Below are 16,610 nucleotides of genomic sequence, written 5' to 3' on the forward strand. Positions count from 1 at the left end.
CCTCTACATTCCACATCCTTAATGTACATAACACACTTAGAAATAACATTTTCTATAGTTTCACTATTCGCTTACATGTATACTTAAAATTGTCTCTCTGGTCAGAGTCACTAACTTATTTTTACCCGGAGCTACAGAGCTCCAAATTAAGAACCCTTAATTTTCCCCAAAACTAGATTCTCATATCTTCTTACCATAAAATTTTAAGAATTTTTGGTTCATCCAACTAGTACAGTTTATTCTTTAAAGTTTCCCCTATTTCAGTACTCGATAGTTCTGACCTCTCTTCACTAAAAATTAATTATCTCATTGTACAAAATTCAAATATTGTTTCTGTTTGTTTCTCTTGAAAATAGATTCACTAAGAACTCTAAACATATAAACTTTATCCCATAATTATTTTTGTACAATTTTTGACAATTTTCCAAAGTCAGAACAGGGGATTCTAAACTCATTCTAACTCTGTCTAACTAAACTTCAAATATCTCAAAATATATAAATCTTTTGCTTGATCTGTTTCTTTTATGTGAAAAGAGACCCATTGAGCTTCATTTCATATATTATTCAGCCTATAATTTAATTTCCACCATTTTTGGTGATTTTTCAAAGTTACACAACTGTTGCTGTCTAAACTGTTTTGTTGCTAAATGTACTCTTTCATAATTTCACTTTTTCAATTTCAATCACAATTCAATTCAAAATTCACTTTTCCATTTCTAAGTCGATATTCAATTCAATTCCACACCTATATTCATTATTCAATTACACTTAATCAATTTCTCGATGAACACTTCGGAATAATAACAGATACTCGGTGGATTCAACACATAGCAACCACCGTATTAATCAATAATGTCCGGTGGAATCAGTACATAGCAACCACCTTACTAATCAATGATATTCGGTTCACATAGTAGCCTACACATAGTACTACGCATGTGACTATTACCATCTGATACATATAATAGCCTACACATAGTACTACACACGTGATCGAAACTATCCGGTACGCATAGTAGCCTGCACATAGTACTACACATGCGACCTATCATTCTGGTACACGTAGTAGCCTGCACATAGTACTACACACGTGACCATCACTTTCACTTTTATATAGTGGCCTACATACAATTCGTGCCACACATGTGATCATTTCTGTCACTTCATTCATATCCCTTTTTATTCCAAAGGTTCATTCGGGAATTTTTCACTTTTTTCCACTTTTCTTTTTATTGATCAATTTCAATTTCTCGTCTTTCTTGATTTATAACAATACATTTAATTTATATAACATTCACACTATTCATTCCAATCCAAAAATCATACTTTAACAAAATTATGTTTTTGCCCCTAAAGTTTCACAAAATTACGATTTTACCCCTAGGTTCGTAAAATAATTTTTATTCAATTTCCTTGCATTTTAGGCTTAGCCGAACCATTTTATGACAGTTTCCATTCACAATTTTCACTTATTCACACAATTATGACACATTTTATAACTTTTACAAATTAATACTTTTAGACATTTTTATCGAAAATTACTTAGTACAAATCGTTTACCACACTCCAAACATTCATATTCTTCCATAGAAGATCAAAATACATGCATATTCTCCATCGGTAAAGTTTTAAACATCAACTCTAGCTCAAATAAATGGTAGAAATAGATAAATCATATTACAGTAATCTCAAAAACATAAAAATTATTAAAAACGGGGCAATGATAGACTAACTATTGAGCTTGGAAGCTTGAAAACCCTAACCATGGCTTCCCCTTGCTAAATTCGCCCTTATGGAGAAGATGGACAAAAATTGGGTTTTAATTTGTTTTTAATTCATTTTAATAACTAAATGACCAAAATGCTCTTAATGAAAAACTTTGGAAACATGCCTAACCATGCCCATTTTTATCCACCAACTTAACCAATGGTCTAATTACCATATAAAGACCTCCAATTTAAAATTTCATAACAATTGGACACCTCTAACATATAGAACTCAACTTTTGCACCTTTTACAATTTAGTCCTTTTGACTAAATTGAGTGTCCAAACGTCAAAATTTTCGAACGAAATTTTCACGAAATCATTTTGTGAAATCATAGACCATAAAAATATAATGAAAATAAATTTTTTCTCGTCAAATTTATGGTTCTGAAACCACTATTTCGACTAGCCCCAAATTCAGGCTGTTACACTAATTGTACCAACTGACTGTTTTATTTATATATGTGTTGAGCATGATGAAGTATGCTTGTATACTGAACTGGTTATATGTACTGATGTCCTGAGATAGCATGTCATGATTTGTATGTTGCATTGCATGTGGTTGGGTTAATTATATTTGGAGGAAGTGTACTGAAAGGCTCTTAAGCCTAACATACTGGCAGCTCAGCTGCAAATTACTGTTTTGTGTCGCATTCGGTACTACCTGAAGTGTAGGGATGGGTGGGTTGATTTGATCCTCACATGGAGTGTAGGGTTGGACGGAGATGGTGTGTAGAGGTTGGTTGGGTAGGACTTTGATACTGAATACTGCATGGCTGCTACTAATACTGTGATCGACTAAGGCCCTACTGCATATTTGATACTGTACTGAGATGGGCTAAGGCCCAAACTGTTACTGATACCGAAAAAGGGCTTAGGCTCAAGACTGTTTTAACTATGCACTATGATTTGCTATTGTTTGTTTTCTGTGGGATTACACACTGAGTTTTTATAAACTCACCCATTTTATTTAAATGTGCACAGGTAATCCCCAGATCTCGACGGATCGGTGCGGCGGAGGACTCGGCGGTAACCACGATTTTGGACTTTCATGGTTTTTAACCCATATTTACGATAATTAGTTTTATTTCTATTCTATTTTTACTGGATAAGTTTTTGGGTTATAATTGGAATTTCGGACTTTGGTTTTGGGTTTTAATTATCTTTACCTTATGGATTACAACTACTAGTAGTAGGAAATCTCGGTTTTTAAAAGAAATAAATGTTTTTCCTAAACGCATGATTGTTTAATCTGTTTTAAAAGCTTCCGCAAACGAATAACATTTTGAAACTATCGATTAAATGAGCAACACAATTTTGGAACTAATAAGATATTAAGATAAGAAATTCAATGAAAATGGTTTTAACGAGACGACATGGTTTTCAAACACCCTATCATGTGACATCACTAGATTCAGACATAATGTCTAGGCTAGGTTTGGGGTGTTACATTAATAATTTATTGTTAATTAAACAAATAATTAGGTTTAAGTGGTATGTCCTTAGAGTCAAGTGGTTTTAGAAAATGAGGTATTGGGATTTCGTTTCTAAAACCTGAGGCTGTAAATATATTCAATATTTACGGAGTGTTATTAAGGTCGTATTAAAATTTGGTTAAGAAATTTTGATGTTTAGATAGTTAATTAATTTAAAAGGACTAAATTGTAAAAGCTGCAAAAGTTAACTTTTATTAGATAAAGGTGTTAAAGGCTAAATTAACAAGGGTTTAAGTGGTAATTCCACCATTTTTCAGTGGCATGCACAGTTAGAATAGTTTATGGGTGAATAAATGAGTTGATATTAATAAAATATTAAAATAAGTTCAAAAAATAAAGAAACAATAAAATAAAAGAAACATATCACTTTCATTTTGTTTAATGTTCATCTTCCTTCAACTGAAACTCCACTTTTGGAGACAAAGGAAGTTCAGCCAACTTTTCTCCAAGCATGCTTGTGATTTTAAGGTTTGTTTTTAGTGATTTTTATGTTTTGTAACCGTATTAGCTTAATTTAGTTAGCTCGGGGGTTAGTTCATTAAATTGTTAAAAGTTGAGGGATTTTCCATGAATGAATTGGGAGTATTTGTGATCTTGGTTAATAAATTAGTAAGCTTGATTGTTAAATAGAAATAATTAGTTAAGTGATTTTTGGTAATTTTAATGTTTAGGGATTTATTTGTGGAGTAAATATTGTGAAATGGTGATAAAAATGGGCTGATTATAAACCCAATGAAAATCAGCTAGCATGAATTTTAATTACAAGTGGTTAAATTGCAAGTTTCGGGTTTAGGGACTAAATTGCATAAAAGGTAAAACTTAGGGTAATTTTATAAGTTTCCTATTGTCAACGGTTATAAGTTAAATTAATTATTTTTAAGTTTAAAGCTTTGTTTCGAATAGTAATGCTCCGTAACCCTAATTCGGTGTCTGAGACGGGTTAGGGGTGTTACAGAACATCCTTTTCAAACTAGTAGCAGCAATTACTTATAGAATATGGAACAATTATTAAAACCCATTTATCGACAATTTGCTATCATCTTAACTACAAACGACCCTAATGCAGGGGCTCATATTCATAACTTACTGTTTATATGTTTTTTATTTGCCTTATTCTTTCAAAAACTTAACATGTAGAGCTATCTTACTTACTAAGAGGTGGAACATTTACAGTTTATTCCCAAAATCCTCAACTTCTAGTTTAACAAAGAAGGAAAGAACATTTAAGTTTAAAAAGAAGAACTAGAGAGTAATGTTGAAGGAAGAAAGACCCTCCCAACGTTCTCTTCTCACCAAATATATACTCATCTTTTTTTAGTGGACCTTGACAAATGTCAACTGTAAACAATAATTGTACTTTAATTAACCTACAAGGATCAGGAGAAATATAAATGAGAGTCCTATACATATGTTATTTGACAAGTCAATTCAGTTGGTTCCAAACCAGATCTCGTTACCAAAACTTGTTGGACACAATGCTTAAATCAACTAGGTGTATTATACCTTTGGCGGCAACCTACACAAGGCTTACTTTTCTTTTGTCCAATTCTTTCTTTAATTGAAGAATACTACGAGAACTAAATCCAGAGATACTTCCATGCGTGGATACTCTATACGCCAAAGCATTAATTCACCAAAAGCTTATAATGGCAAACTAACTACCAGAATGCTCCAAAGCAGACAACTTCGTGTCTACCAGATTTAGGGTGTTACAAGCTCCATAATTATTACACACCCTATATTGACACCTCTATCTTGAGTCTTGCAGGTTCACCAACCGTGGCTGTAATGCCCCATAATTTTCATCTTTGAGACTTGTTAAGTATTTAAAAGGTGAATTAAGTATTGGTAGAGAAAATATGAATAATGAAATTTAGTAAGGACTAAATTATAATTTTTTGAAAGTTGAAGGACTAAAAGTGTAAATTGGTCATTTTTGGAAAAGAGGTGAAATTGAATAAATATTTTTTATGAATTTGATAAGGATATCTATTTATATGTATAATTAGAAAATTGGGATATGGTTTAAATTGAATAAAGTGAAAAGTGTAGGGCTAGAAATAGGCTAAATCCGAGTCATTTCTTTCACCCAATTCAAGCACACCCTTACAAGTCATTTGCACATATGACCAAGGTATGAAAACATACCAAAACATACATAATATGACCAATTCAAATGACCAAATTTAATCCAATCAAATGTCATATATGGCACCTCAAAAGCAATCATTCAACTTAACTACACATATGCATAATTGGTCACCTTACTACCATTTTAAAACATACCATACTTAACTTATACCGTGTCAATATAACTTAACATTTGAACTATTGTTCTCATGCATCTCAAACACACATATACCTAAAATTATACATATTTGACCATAACTCATCCATATATATTTAGCTTAATTCCATACCAAGTTATACCATAATTGACCACATTGAACTACACGAACATATACCCAATTTGTCATTTTTGATACAAACACACATAACTAAATTCCATATTCAAGCTTACCTTAATTAACCATATTGCAAACATGTCATACTTACCTCTTTGGTCATAATACCAAGCAACAACTTAACTATATTAACACCAACCATCAAGATACCATAGGTACATTAACCGTATTGACACTTATATATACCAAAACAATAACTAGACCATTTATACACAAATCCACCTATACATGCCATTATAACCTTTATCAAGACATCAAAATCTACCAATATAATTATTGGATAGTGTGATAGACCTCCGACAAGTTTCCAAACAGATCGAGCTTCCGATAATCTGCAAAGTAAGAGGAATATGACTACGTAAGCAATGAATGTTTAGTAAGTTCGTATAAACTTGAAACATAACTTATCACTTTAAGACTATCATACATAGATTAAACATGATTCAACACCATTCAACTTAGTATATGTATAAACATTACATACACATTTCATTCATAACCTAATAAGGTCTCATAGGTTGACTTACATAATTATCAACATTTCCTTAAAACGATGAACCATTTCATCTACTTACTTACCATTCCATTTACTTAGCATAAACTTAATTACATTATTAAATCATGAACTAGTGTATTTATTCATGAAATAAGTAAACTCACATATAGCATAAGTAAATTTCTTCCTTACAAGTAGGTCTTTTGACTCAACAATCATTTCTTTTCATCACATTACATCTCAACTATGAACTTATCATTTCATTACCTATTCTCACCCATTTCATTTGCATAACATACAAGGCATAAACATAACATTAACCATAGCCACAAGCTAGTGCATTTAAGCATATCTCTTTTAGAATCAACTACACAATAAACCATTTCATGAGAAATTACATACTTTGATTCTTATCACCCTTTCATGCACATAAGCATCTTTCCATTTGGCCACTTACCATTTCAATGCATTTCTTTAAAACCAACATAATACAATCTAACTAATAGCTTGGCACAAGCCTAAGCATCATCAACAACAAATGTTAATGCATCAATTCATAATTCGCTTGAATAACATAAGATAAGTCATTAAACATGAATAACCTCACTTGAAATCATCAATTCCAAGAACATGGTCATACTTTCATTTAACATTTCCTTTTCATTCTTTTTCATAGTTTTCATAGTATAAGTCATTTGAATATTTACCGTTCATTCCCTTTTCATGCCCGTTGAATCAAATGAAATAACATCGTATATTAAGCAAACACTCAAGTAACCATTTAATTCTTTAAACACACTACAACATCATGATTTAATGTATTTATAGACATAATAAGAATATATAATTACACTAAGGCATTAACATGCATTATTAGACTATACTAGTCAAACCTTCAACTCGTATTCATACTTACGATACACACCTCACTTGAAACGTGTTACCTGAATATAAAGTGATCGTAGTGTCATGGTGTCTTTCAACCATGGTCTTATTTATTTTCGTCTTGATGCCATAGTGCATTTCAACCATAGTCTTATTCATTTTTCATCGTGTTTCCATAGTGTCTTTCAACCATGGTCTTACTCGATAGAACTGTAATGCCATAACGTCTTTCAGTTATGGTCTTACTCGATTCTGGTATGGTGCCATAGTGTCTTTCAACTATAGTCTTATTTATTTTCTGGTATAGTGTTATAGTGTCTTTCAACTATGATCTTAATCATTTTCCTTCAAGCCAATCAACTCAATTCATATATAAACAATTACATATTAAAAAATTAAAACCACAATTAATTGATTTAATCAAGTTACAAGCTTACCTGGCTAAATTGCAGAAATGTCAAAGTACAGGGTTTTTTGGAATTTTTCCTTCTTCTCGATTTTCTACTCGTTCTTGATCTAAATTAATAATTTAATTAAATTCAATAATTTAGACAGAAAAATCACTCCATTTATGCAATTTAGTCCTTTTGACATTTTTACAAAATTACCCTCAACTTTTCATTTTTATTCAATTTAGTCCTTGAGTCTAAAACCTACAAATTAACCATTTTTATTGAAAATTCATACCAATCGTATGTTACCAGCATCCAATACAGCCCACATTTGTAACAATTTCACATCTAGTCTTGTATTTTTACTATTTCAACAACTTAATCCCTAACCGTTAAATTCATCAAAATCACTTAATAAAATACTTATAAATAACAACTAATACCTCAAATTCATCATTTAACATCTAAAATCACAAATATTCATCAATGGCAATATTCAAAATCTTTAACAGTTTCAAAAACAAAGGTACGGGCTAGCTGGACATAGTTACAACGATCTCAAAAAAATAAAAATCACTAAAAACAGATAAATAAACCACTTACATGCATCCATTTTTATTTGGCCGACCTTAGCTTATTTTCCATAGAAGAATAGGTTGAAACAAAATAGGAAAGAAGATAACAACCATTCATCTTTTACTTATGTTTTATTTAATTTATAAAATTACCATTTTAACCTTGGTTAATAATTAAACAAAACATCAAATCCATGTCCATTTTAGTCCACTAATTCCTTAAATGGTTTATTTACCATTTAAGTCCATCCACTTATTTTTCTATAGTCATTTAACCCTTTTAACTATTAGAATTCAACTTTTACACTTTTTATGATTTAGTTCTTTTTGCTTAATTAACTATCGAAACATTAAAATTTCTTTCTGAAACTTTAATACAACCTTAATAATACTCCATAAATATTTATAAAAATATTTTCGGCTCAATTTATAGAAACGAGGTCCTGATACCTTATTATCTAAAACAACTTAACTTTAGGGTCTTACCACTTGAACCTAATTATTCCTCCATTTAGCACAAATCATTAAATCAAATTTTTATCAATACACCACATAATATTCATAAATATTGAATAATAATATTTACGGACTCACACATCGAATTTGTGGCCCCGAAACCACTATTCCGACACTTCAGAGAAATGGGCTTTACATGTAAAATATAATTCTCAAGCTATTTATTACTTCTAATCTTTTTCTTTTTAGTTTAGAAGATAATTAAATTATTTGTTTCGCTAATGATATTTTAGTAAATTAAATATGTATTGCGTTAAAAATAATAAAGTAGGTTATATATTATTTTATGATTTTATTAATTCATATTTTAATAATAATTATATTAAGAATGATATTAAATAATATATTATTTTATTAAATTATATTTAATAATAATTATGTTAAAATATGATTAAATTATTTATTTTTATTTTTATTAAAATATACTTAGTAATAAACTTATTAAAATTTAATAACAATAACAATAATTATCTACCTAAAAAATTTGTTAAGGGTACTTTGGTTATTTAAGTCTTTTTCCTTATGCTATTACAATATCTATTCTATTCAACCAAACACAAGAATACTATTACAGCTCTATTCTATTGAACTAAACAATTAAATTACTGATTGCAACTCTATTCCATTACAACTCTATTCCACTCACCCAACTATACCTGATGTCAATGACAAAGTGGGGAGAACATCCCAATAAAACAAGAAGGGAAGGCTTAAGGCTTTGTCCAGAGTCTTCACCCAACCAGAGTGACATTGAAGTAGTGAGAAAACAAATGAGAGTTGTTAAGGAGGTTTGCAAGACCTGAATTTTTATAATTTTAAAAGATAAATTAGAATTTTTCGGATTTTTAAGGTTTTTTTTTTATATTCTTAGATTTTCAAGACTCAACTTTAAAAAAATTAAATTGATATTTTAATTATAATTTAAATCAAATTAACTATTAAATTTATGAGTTAATGTCTTTATTATTGATATAGTGAATAAATGAAACTTTTCATTCAATATTGAATAAAGTTTAACTTAATAACAACACTGCCATTGACGTTTGGGTAGGGGCAGCTACTGCTCTGCAAATGCAAGCCGCCCTTCCGTTTTGGTGGTGCAAAATACTATACTCTAAATCAAAGGAAAACAAATTGCAGCGGTTGTGATTCTCAAATTTATATAACTTTCTCAGTCTCCAATTCTAATTTTTGAAATTGCAACAATGATCTCTCGTACACGCAATTTAATCTCGAAGCTCCCCCTCCGCTGCAATTCATCTTCTTTCTTCATCTCTCCGCCTCCTTTCAACCCTAAGTTCATCGCTTCCACAACTTTGGGTTCCATCCAATCCCATCCCTCTCCCTCTCTCTCAACCCTAAACCAAATCGCTTCTCACTTCTACTCTGTTAGATCACTCTCATCGTGTTCTTGTTCCAAACCCAAAGCGCCGCTTAACCTCAATTGTTCTTCAATTGAACGAACCCAAAGTGTACTACTTGGTCCCAGATATCTTTCAACAATTTCTTCTTCTTCTAGCCCTGGCCCAAAATCCGACGATGAGAAATCACACACCAGTAGCAGTGAATCCCATCCGAGTCAAAACCCTGATTTCAAGCACCAAGAAATCGAGGGACCAACTGTGGAACGTGATTTATCAGCATTGGCTAATGAGACAAGAGAGGTTCTTGAAGCAATGATGAAGAACATATATGGACTTAGTAAAGCAGTGGCTGTTCTGGGTCTGGTCCACCTTGGTCTTGGAGCTTGGATATCCTATGCTTATGGTTCTGGAGCACACCCATTAGGTGAGGTTTCCGTTCAAAGTATCTTGGCATTTGGGTTCCCTTTTACGCTGGCGTTTATGCTGCGGCAATCAGTGAAGCCAATGTACTTCTTCAAGATGATGGAGGAGCGAGGTAGGCTACAGATTCTGACTCTTACTCTTCAGGTTGCTAAAAGCTTGAATGTTTTGTTTGTTCGGTTCCGTGTGGTTTCTGTGTTGTGTATTGCAGGGGCGTCAATTGGGTTGTTGTTCAACGTGTTATCTAAGTGAACCTTTTGAATATTTCAGATTTGAGCTCCCTGTTTCTGTTTCTACTGAATGTGTTATGTGTTGCCTAACTAGCGATAAGATGATAGTTTTTGTTGGTTAAAAATAGAACATACACGGGACGAAATATCTCCTTATGTTACATTTGCTAATAATAATGCTGTGACTTCCTTGTTGATTTCATTTGACATTTGGAGATGATGGGTTACTTTACTAGTCTAAAATGCAACCAACTGCGCTGATGTTTTGTTATGCCCATTGAATGGCGATTGAGTCCTTGGCTGAAATGGCAAAGTTAAGCTCTGGGATATTAAGTGCTTAGGTTTGAGTCTCACGTGTGAGTTTCCGGTCCAAATTTTATTTTGGTTTAAGTCTCATCGTGCGTTCAAGTCTTGTCCAAATTTATTAGTCTAGGTCTAAATATGTTCTGGTTATCGATCATCCCTTTTGCATTATAATAATGATTAAAGAATGGATGACAATGATTAAATACCTTAAGAATCCGTGACATGAATGTGGTACCATCCAGGGATGAAGCATTGTCTGCTGCTTCCTTAGGCATAAACTTCACTTAAGCTAAACCCGTTTAGGATTGGCTGTTGCTTCCTTAGCTACACTGTATTGCACCATAAGTGGTTTCTCACCCTTGTTTTCACTTGATATACCGGTCTGAGACATTCCATAATTCCATGGCCAACAACATTAACACCATCATATCCTTATTGCCAGAAAGACAATAGGAAGACAGAGACAATCCAGCCTCACTTTCTGATGATGTCATGTTAGTAACAAGTTGTCCATCATAATCTCTTTGATGATATGCTGATTTGGTTTTCTTCGAAGGTTAAGATATACATCGTCAGCAACAGATTCTCCAAATTCAGCATGCCAGTCACAGGTCTCCACTTCTAATTGTCTCCCATTCAACTAATCAAGGATAATGAACCTAGAAGTTCAAGCCCCTTTGCAGGTTCACCAATGCTCTGCATACTGCAGCTAATGCAAGAAACAATGGCAGTATAAAGGAAAAGAAAAATGGAAGTGAAGGCTTATAATTTCCTACTGGGTCAGTGTGGAAATTACCAACAAAGCATCAAATGCAATTACCAATTAGATTTCAGTGCGTTAGTTGGAATCACTACTCAAGTGGATCAAATACCAATGCTAAAAGACTAAACTTGAAAGGGCTGAAAACCAAGCAAATTCTCACAACTAGCAAAAATGCAGAACAAACTTGACTATCAATGCAACAGTTGGCCAAAATCAATTATTAATTTTCTTAATGTTTTTCATTATGGAGTGGATGTTCAATTTCTAGTATTTCATATCATCATCTTCGGTAGAGGTACCAGAGATGAATGATGATGATTGTTCCCTGGTAAGAGATTTTCCTCACGGAAGAATTAAAGATTGTTTAGCTCCTCTCTTTTATATATCTGTATCAAATATAAAACCAACTCGAGTAAATAGGAGAAATTTAAGTATAGGAAGTTAAGGGTAAGCTAATTAATTATTTTAATTATTTGTGTGTTTTTATTTTTATTTGTTGGAAGTTGTCTTTGTAGTATTTCTTTAAATTAATTATATTTTAAATATCATATTTATTATTAAATTAATTTTTAAACAGTTAAATTTATTATATGATTTATTATTCTTTTAAATTTTGTATTAATTGTGTTTTAAAATTATTTTATATGTCTCTTATATATTTTCTTTGTATTTTATTTTTCTATAGTTACATTTAGTATGATACACGTTACATTTCCAACTTCCTTTTGAATCTTTCGAGTTTTAAGCATTTTGAATTTTTCAAATATTACTAGAAATCTAATCACACGCGTATGTGTGTGGAGGTGCGAATTTAGAACACATGTGTGTGTTTAAGAATAACATATAATAAATAATGAAATGTAATGTTTGAAACTAATTAATTATAATAACACATGAAATATGTACGATATTAAAATAAAAATAAATTAAATTGTGAGTAAAACAAAATTTAGACACATAAATACATCAGATTAACAATATTAAAATATATTACAATTGTTTATCATTGTGTTGTCATCAAGTTTGAGTTAGTGCCATGTTGGCATGTGACATCAACTCAATCGGTGACATTATTTATATTAAAAATCCTATCACATGCATATGCATGTGGAAACCACATATTTAGAACATGTGTGTGTTTAAACATAACATACAATAAATAACGAAATGTAAGGTTTGAAACTAACAATAATAACACATATGCAATATGTATGAAACTAAAATAAATAAATAAAAATAGTTTAACTTGTGAGTAAAAAAATTGAAATCAGTAAATACATCATATTTTTAAATGCACTCCAATTAGTTGTGATGTTTTTATTTTTCTATATTATGTCAAAAAGCTATCAAGTTAGTGAAAAATATTCAATATTAAAATTTTATTTTTAAAAAATTTAAATATCAAATTGACTTGTGACCCTAAGACAATTAGTGATATTTTATGTTAAAAGTTTTTTAGAAAAGTTTATTCAAAATTATTATTAATGTAATGGTAAAAATTTTGTTTATAAATCGATTAAACACAAACATTTTAATTTTAATTTTTATATAAAAATATAAAAAGAAGAAAGGCGCGTAACAGTGATTTAATAAAATTGTATATTCTTAATTTTAATTTTGATAGCAAAATGATGGATAGAGATTCCAATTTCCAACATGATTATAACTTATTTATAAAATAACTTTTAAAAGTTATGAAAAAAAAACACTATATTATTTATTATAAGTGTTATGAAAGTTTTGGACAAATTTATAAAACTATTCTTTATAAAGGTTAAATATTATAAATAGTATATTATTTTTACTTTATTTACATATTATAAAAAGGGATATAACTTAGTATAAGTCTTTCTCCAAATTAAGTTTATATAAGTTTTTATAATTAAAGTTACTATTTGAATTGTGAACCCAAATATTATAATGTTAATATTAATTATGCAAATAGAACAAATTTTCTTACACCATATTGCAGATATGATACCATTTGAAAGAATGAAGCTAGACACATGCACTATAGTAGCTCGTGGACTCTTTAATTTGAAACATTCAAGGCTTCGAGATGTGGTTGAGAAGACATTTGTTGTTCTAAAAAATGTCATATATTAACAGCATCACCTTAGTATAGCATAAAAAACAAGGTGGATCGTACTAGCATGTTGCATATTTTATAACTTCAATCATAGTTAGAATTGAGATGATCCACATACTTTAAAGAGTACATGGAAGAAGAAGATCTTGATAATCTTCATGATGTCGATTCAAATTCAAATGATGATGATGAACTCAATCAAGGACTAGCATATGATGATAAGAAGTATATGTTAAATATTAAAGATGGAATGACCCAACAAATATGCACTAGAACAATTAGATAAAATTGCATATGAAGTTTATTTTCTTACTATTTTTATTAGTAATCGTATTATCATATACTTTTTAGGAAAACATAATACATATGATTATTTGATTTTAATCTCTATTACTTGTTCAAAATTATTTTTATCATACTAATAATTTTATAGTAATTAATATTTTTAAAACATATAAATTATATAACTGTGTAATTACAATTTGTACTACCAAGCATGATATAGAGAATTAAGATATAATTACACTCATCAATCAAACACGTTTAGAGAATTACAATTCTTTATAATTGTAATTATAAGGAGTGTAATTACTTCCTAGTAATTAATCTAATTTTAATATAAAATTTTAATTATGGGATATTTGAATTCGATAATAGTTGGTTTTGGTGCTTCATATGGTGACTTGTATAAAAAAATTTGAACTATGATTTGCACAAGCTTTTATTGATATTGCATTCAAATATTGGTTTAAAACGTGGGCCTTATTAATGAACATTCTTCATTCTTATGGCACATAAGGTTGAAGCACATCTCCAAAGAAAGAATTGAAAAATTGGTAAGGACGAAATTTCTCATAATCTAGACTTCATTTATTTTTAACTATTTTTGGATTGCATTAAATGAAACTAAATCAAACATACAAAGAAAGATGTCACAAAAAGTAATGAACTCCTTGGAATTATACATTGAAAGAATAAGGTAAGAAAGAAGAATTTTATAACTGCTCACTAATAAACTAAACAACAGTATTAACAATCCCCCAACCAACTAACAGTATCCTAAGATATATTAATATGCATCCATCTCCTCAACAGGCAAAACCCGAAGAAACCTTCGAAAGCGAGTAAACCCTGAAACAGACAGAGGTTTAGTAAGAATATCAGCAACTTGATCACATGCTGGAACTTCACCAACCACAATAGAACCACTAGCAACCTTCTCACGAACAAAGGACAAATCTAATTCAACATGCTTGAATTTTGAATGTAGAAAAAAATTAGCAGCAACCACAACAACACCAGAACTATCAGACCAAATATTTGGCGTATCAACCTACTCAACTTGTAATTCTTGAAGTAACGACAATAACCACTTAACCTCACTCGTAACCGCAGCAAGACTCCTATATTCGGCCTCCGCAGTAGACCTAGCCACCACTTGTTGTTTCTTTGTGCAGCAAGACACCGGAGTATGTCCAAAATAAACACAGAACCCCGAAGTTGATCGCCGATCATCAAAATCCAATCCCCAGTTCGCGTCAGCACACCAACTAACGATAGAATGGTTGTTGGACGAAAAACAAGCCCAAAATTCAGAGTGCCGACTAAATATCGCAACACACGCTTCCAGGCTATCATATGAACAGTAGTGGGACTATGCATAAATTGACATATTCGATTTACAGCATGCGTAACATTAGGTCTAGTAAGAGTAACATACTGTAGCGCACCAGCAAGACTCCTATATTCAGTTGGATCCTCCAAACGATTGCCATCAGACTTAGACATAACAGATGAACTAATCATCGGTGTATGAACACTCTTCGCATTTTCCATTGAATAGCGAACAAGAATTACTCGGATATATTTTTTTTGACATAAATGAAGACATCCGGACGACGAACGAACAACCTCAATGCCAAGGAAATAATGAAGCTCGCCCATGTCCTTAAGTGAGAACTCTTTGTTCAATAGCTGAACAAACCACTCAATAACAGAAGCCACACTACCAATAACAATAATATCATCAATATATACAAGAACATAGAGTGTCGAATCTAGCTTGACTCTAACAAACAACGAAGCATCAGACTTCGAGACAACAAATCCTAGAGAGACAAGAAAGGTCTTTAACTTCTCAAACCAGGCACGGGGAGCTTGACGAAGCCCATATAACGCTTTCTTTAGGCGACAAACCAAAGGTTTACCATTTGTGTCATAGCGAACATAACCTGGAGGTTGTTGCATAAAAACTTCAGAGTCAAGATCACCGTTTAGAAAAGCATTGTTAACATCCACTTGCCGAAGCGACCAGCCCCTGAAAATAACAAAAGACAAAATAACCCTGATAGAAGCCGATTTAACCACAAGACTAAACGTCTCCTTAAAATTACACCCCGAAACCTGAGAACAACCTTTCGCAACCAACCGAGCCTTCCAACGGGTAATAGTACTATCAGAATTCTTTTTAGTCTTGAACAATCACTTATATCCAATAACTTTACGATCAGACGGAGCTGAAACCGATTCCCATGTGGAATTACGAATAAGAGCATCATACTTATCTTGTGCTTGGGCTTTCCATTCAGCAGTAGTCATAGCTTCTTCAATCTTAAAAGGTTCTAGAGCTTCAGCAGTTAAGACTTTAGGTTTAAAAACACCAGCCTTAGCCCGAGTAATCATTGAATGAGTATTACGAATAGGATTTGCATTAGTTGAACTGGTAGACGAATATGAAACAATCGAACACCCAAAGATGATCATAAGGAGGATCATTTTCATAAAGAGCTTGAAACGAAGTACGCCCTTGTAGAATAGCAGTAGGAAGTCGATTTATAAGATGTACAGC

At 31.4% G+C, this 16,610-nt stretch overlaps 1 protein-coding gene across 1 annotated transcript; it reads left to right on the plus strand.

Annotated features, from left to right (window-relative positions):
• The first annotated feature begins 9,597 nt into the window (after window positions 1-9,597).
• On the plus strand, window positions 9,598-10,806 carry LOC105791791 (uncharacterized). The gene has a single exon (XM_012620021.2). It carries the CDS (start codon window positions 9,796-9,798, stop codon window positions 10,624-10,626), a length of 831 nt encoding a protein of 276 aa, XP_012475475.1. The 5' UTR covers window positions 9,598-9,795; the 3' UTR covers window positions 10,627-10,806.
• The last annotated feature ends 5,804 nt before the right edge of the window (window positions 10,807-16,610 follow it).

The sequence above is a fragment of the Gossypium raimondii genome, chromosome 8, assembly GCF_025698545.1.
Source record: "Gossypium raimondii isolate GPD5lz chromosome 8, ASM2569854v1, whole genome shotgun sequence".
Taxonomy (NCBI): domain Eukaryota; kingdom Viridiplantae; phylum Streptophyta; class Magnoliopsida; order Malvales; family Malvaceae; genus Gossypium; species Gossypium raimondii.

What these genes read in the sequence shown, in the direction of transcription:
- LOC105791791 (XM_012620021.2), top strand. Translation starts at nt 9,796, where the DNA reads ATGATCTCTCGTACACGCAATTTAATCTCGAAGCTCCCCCTCCGCTGC.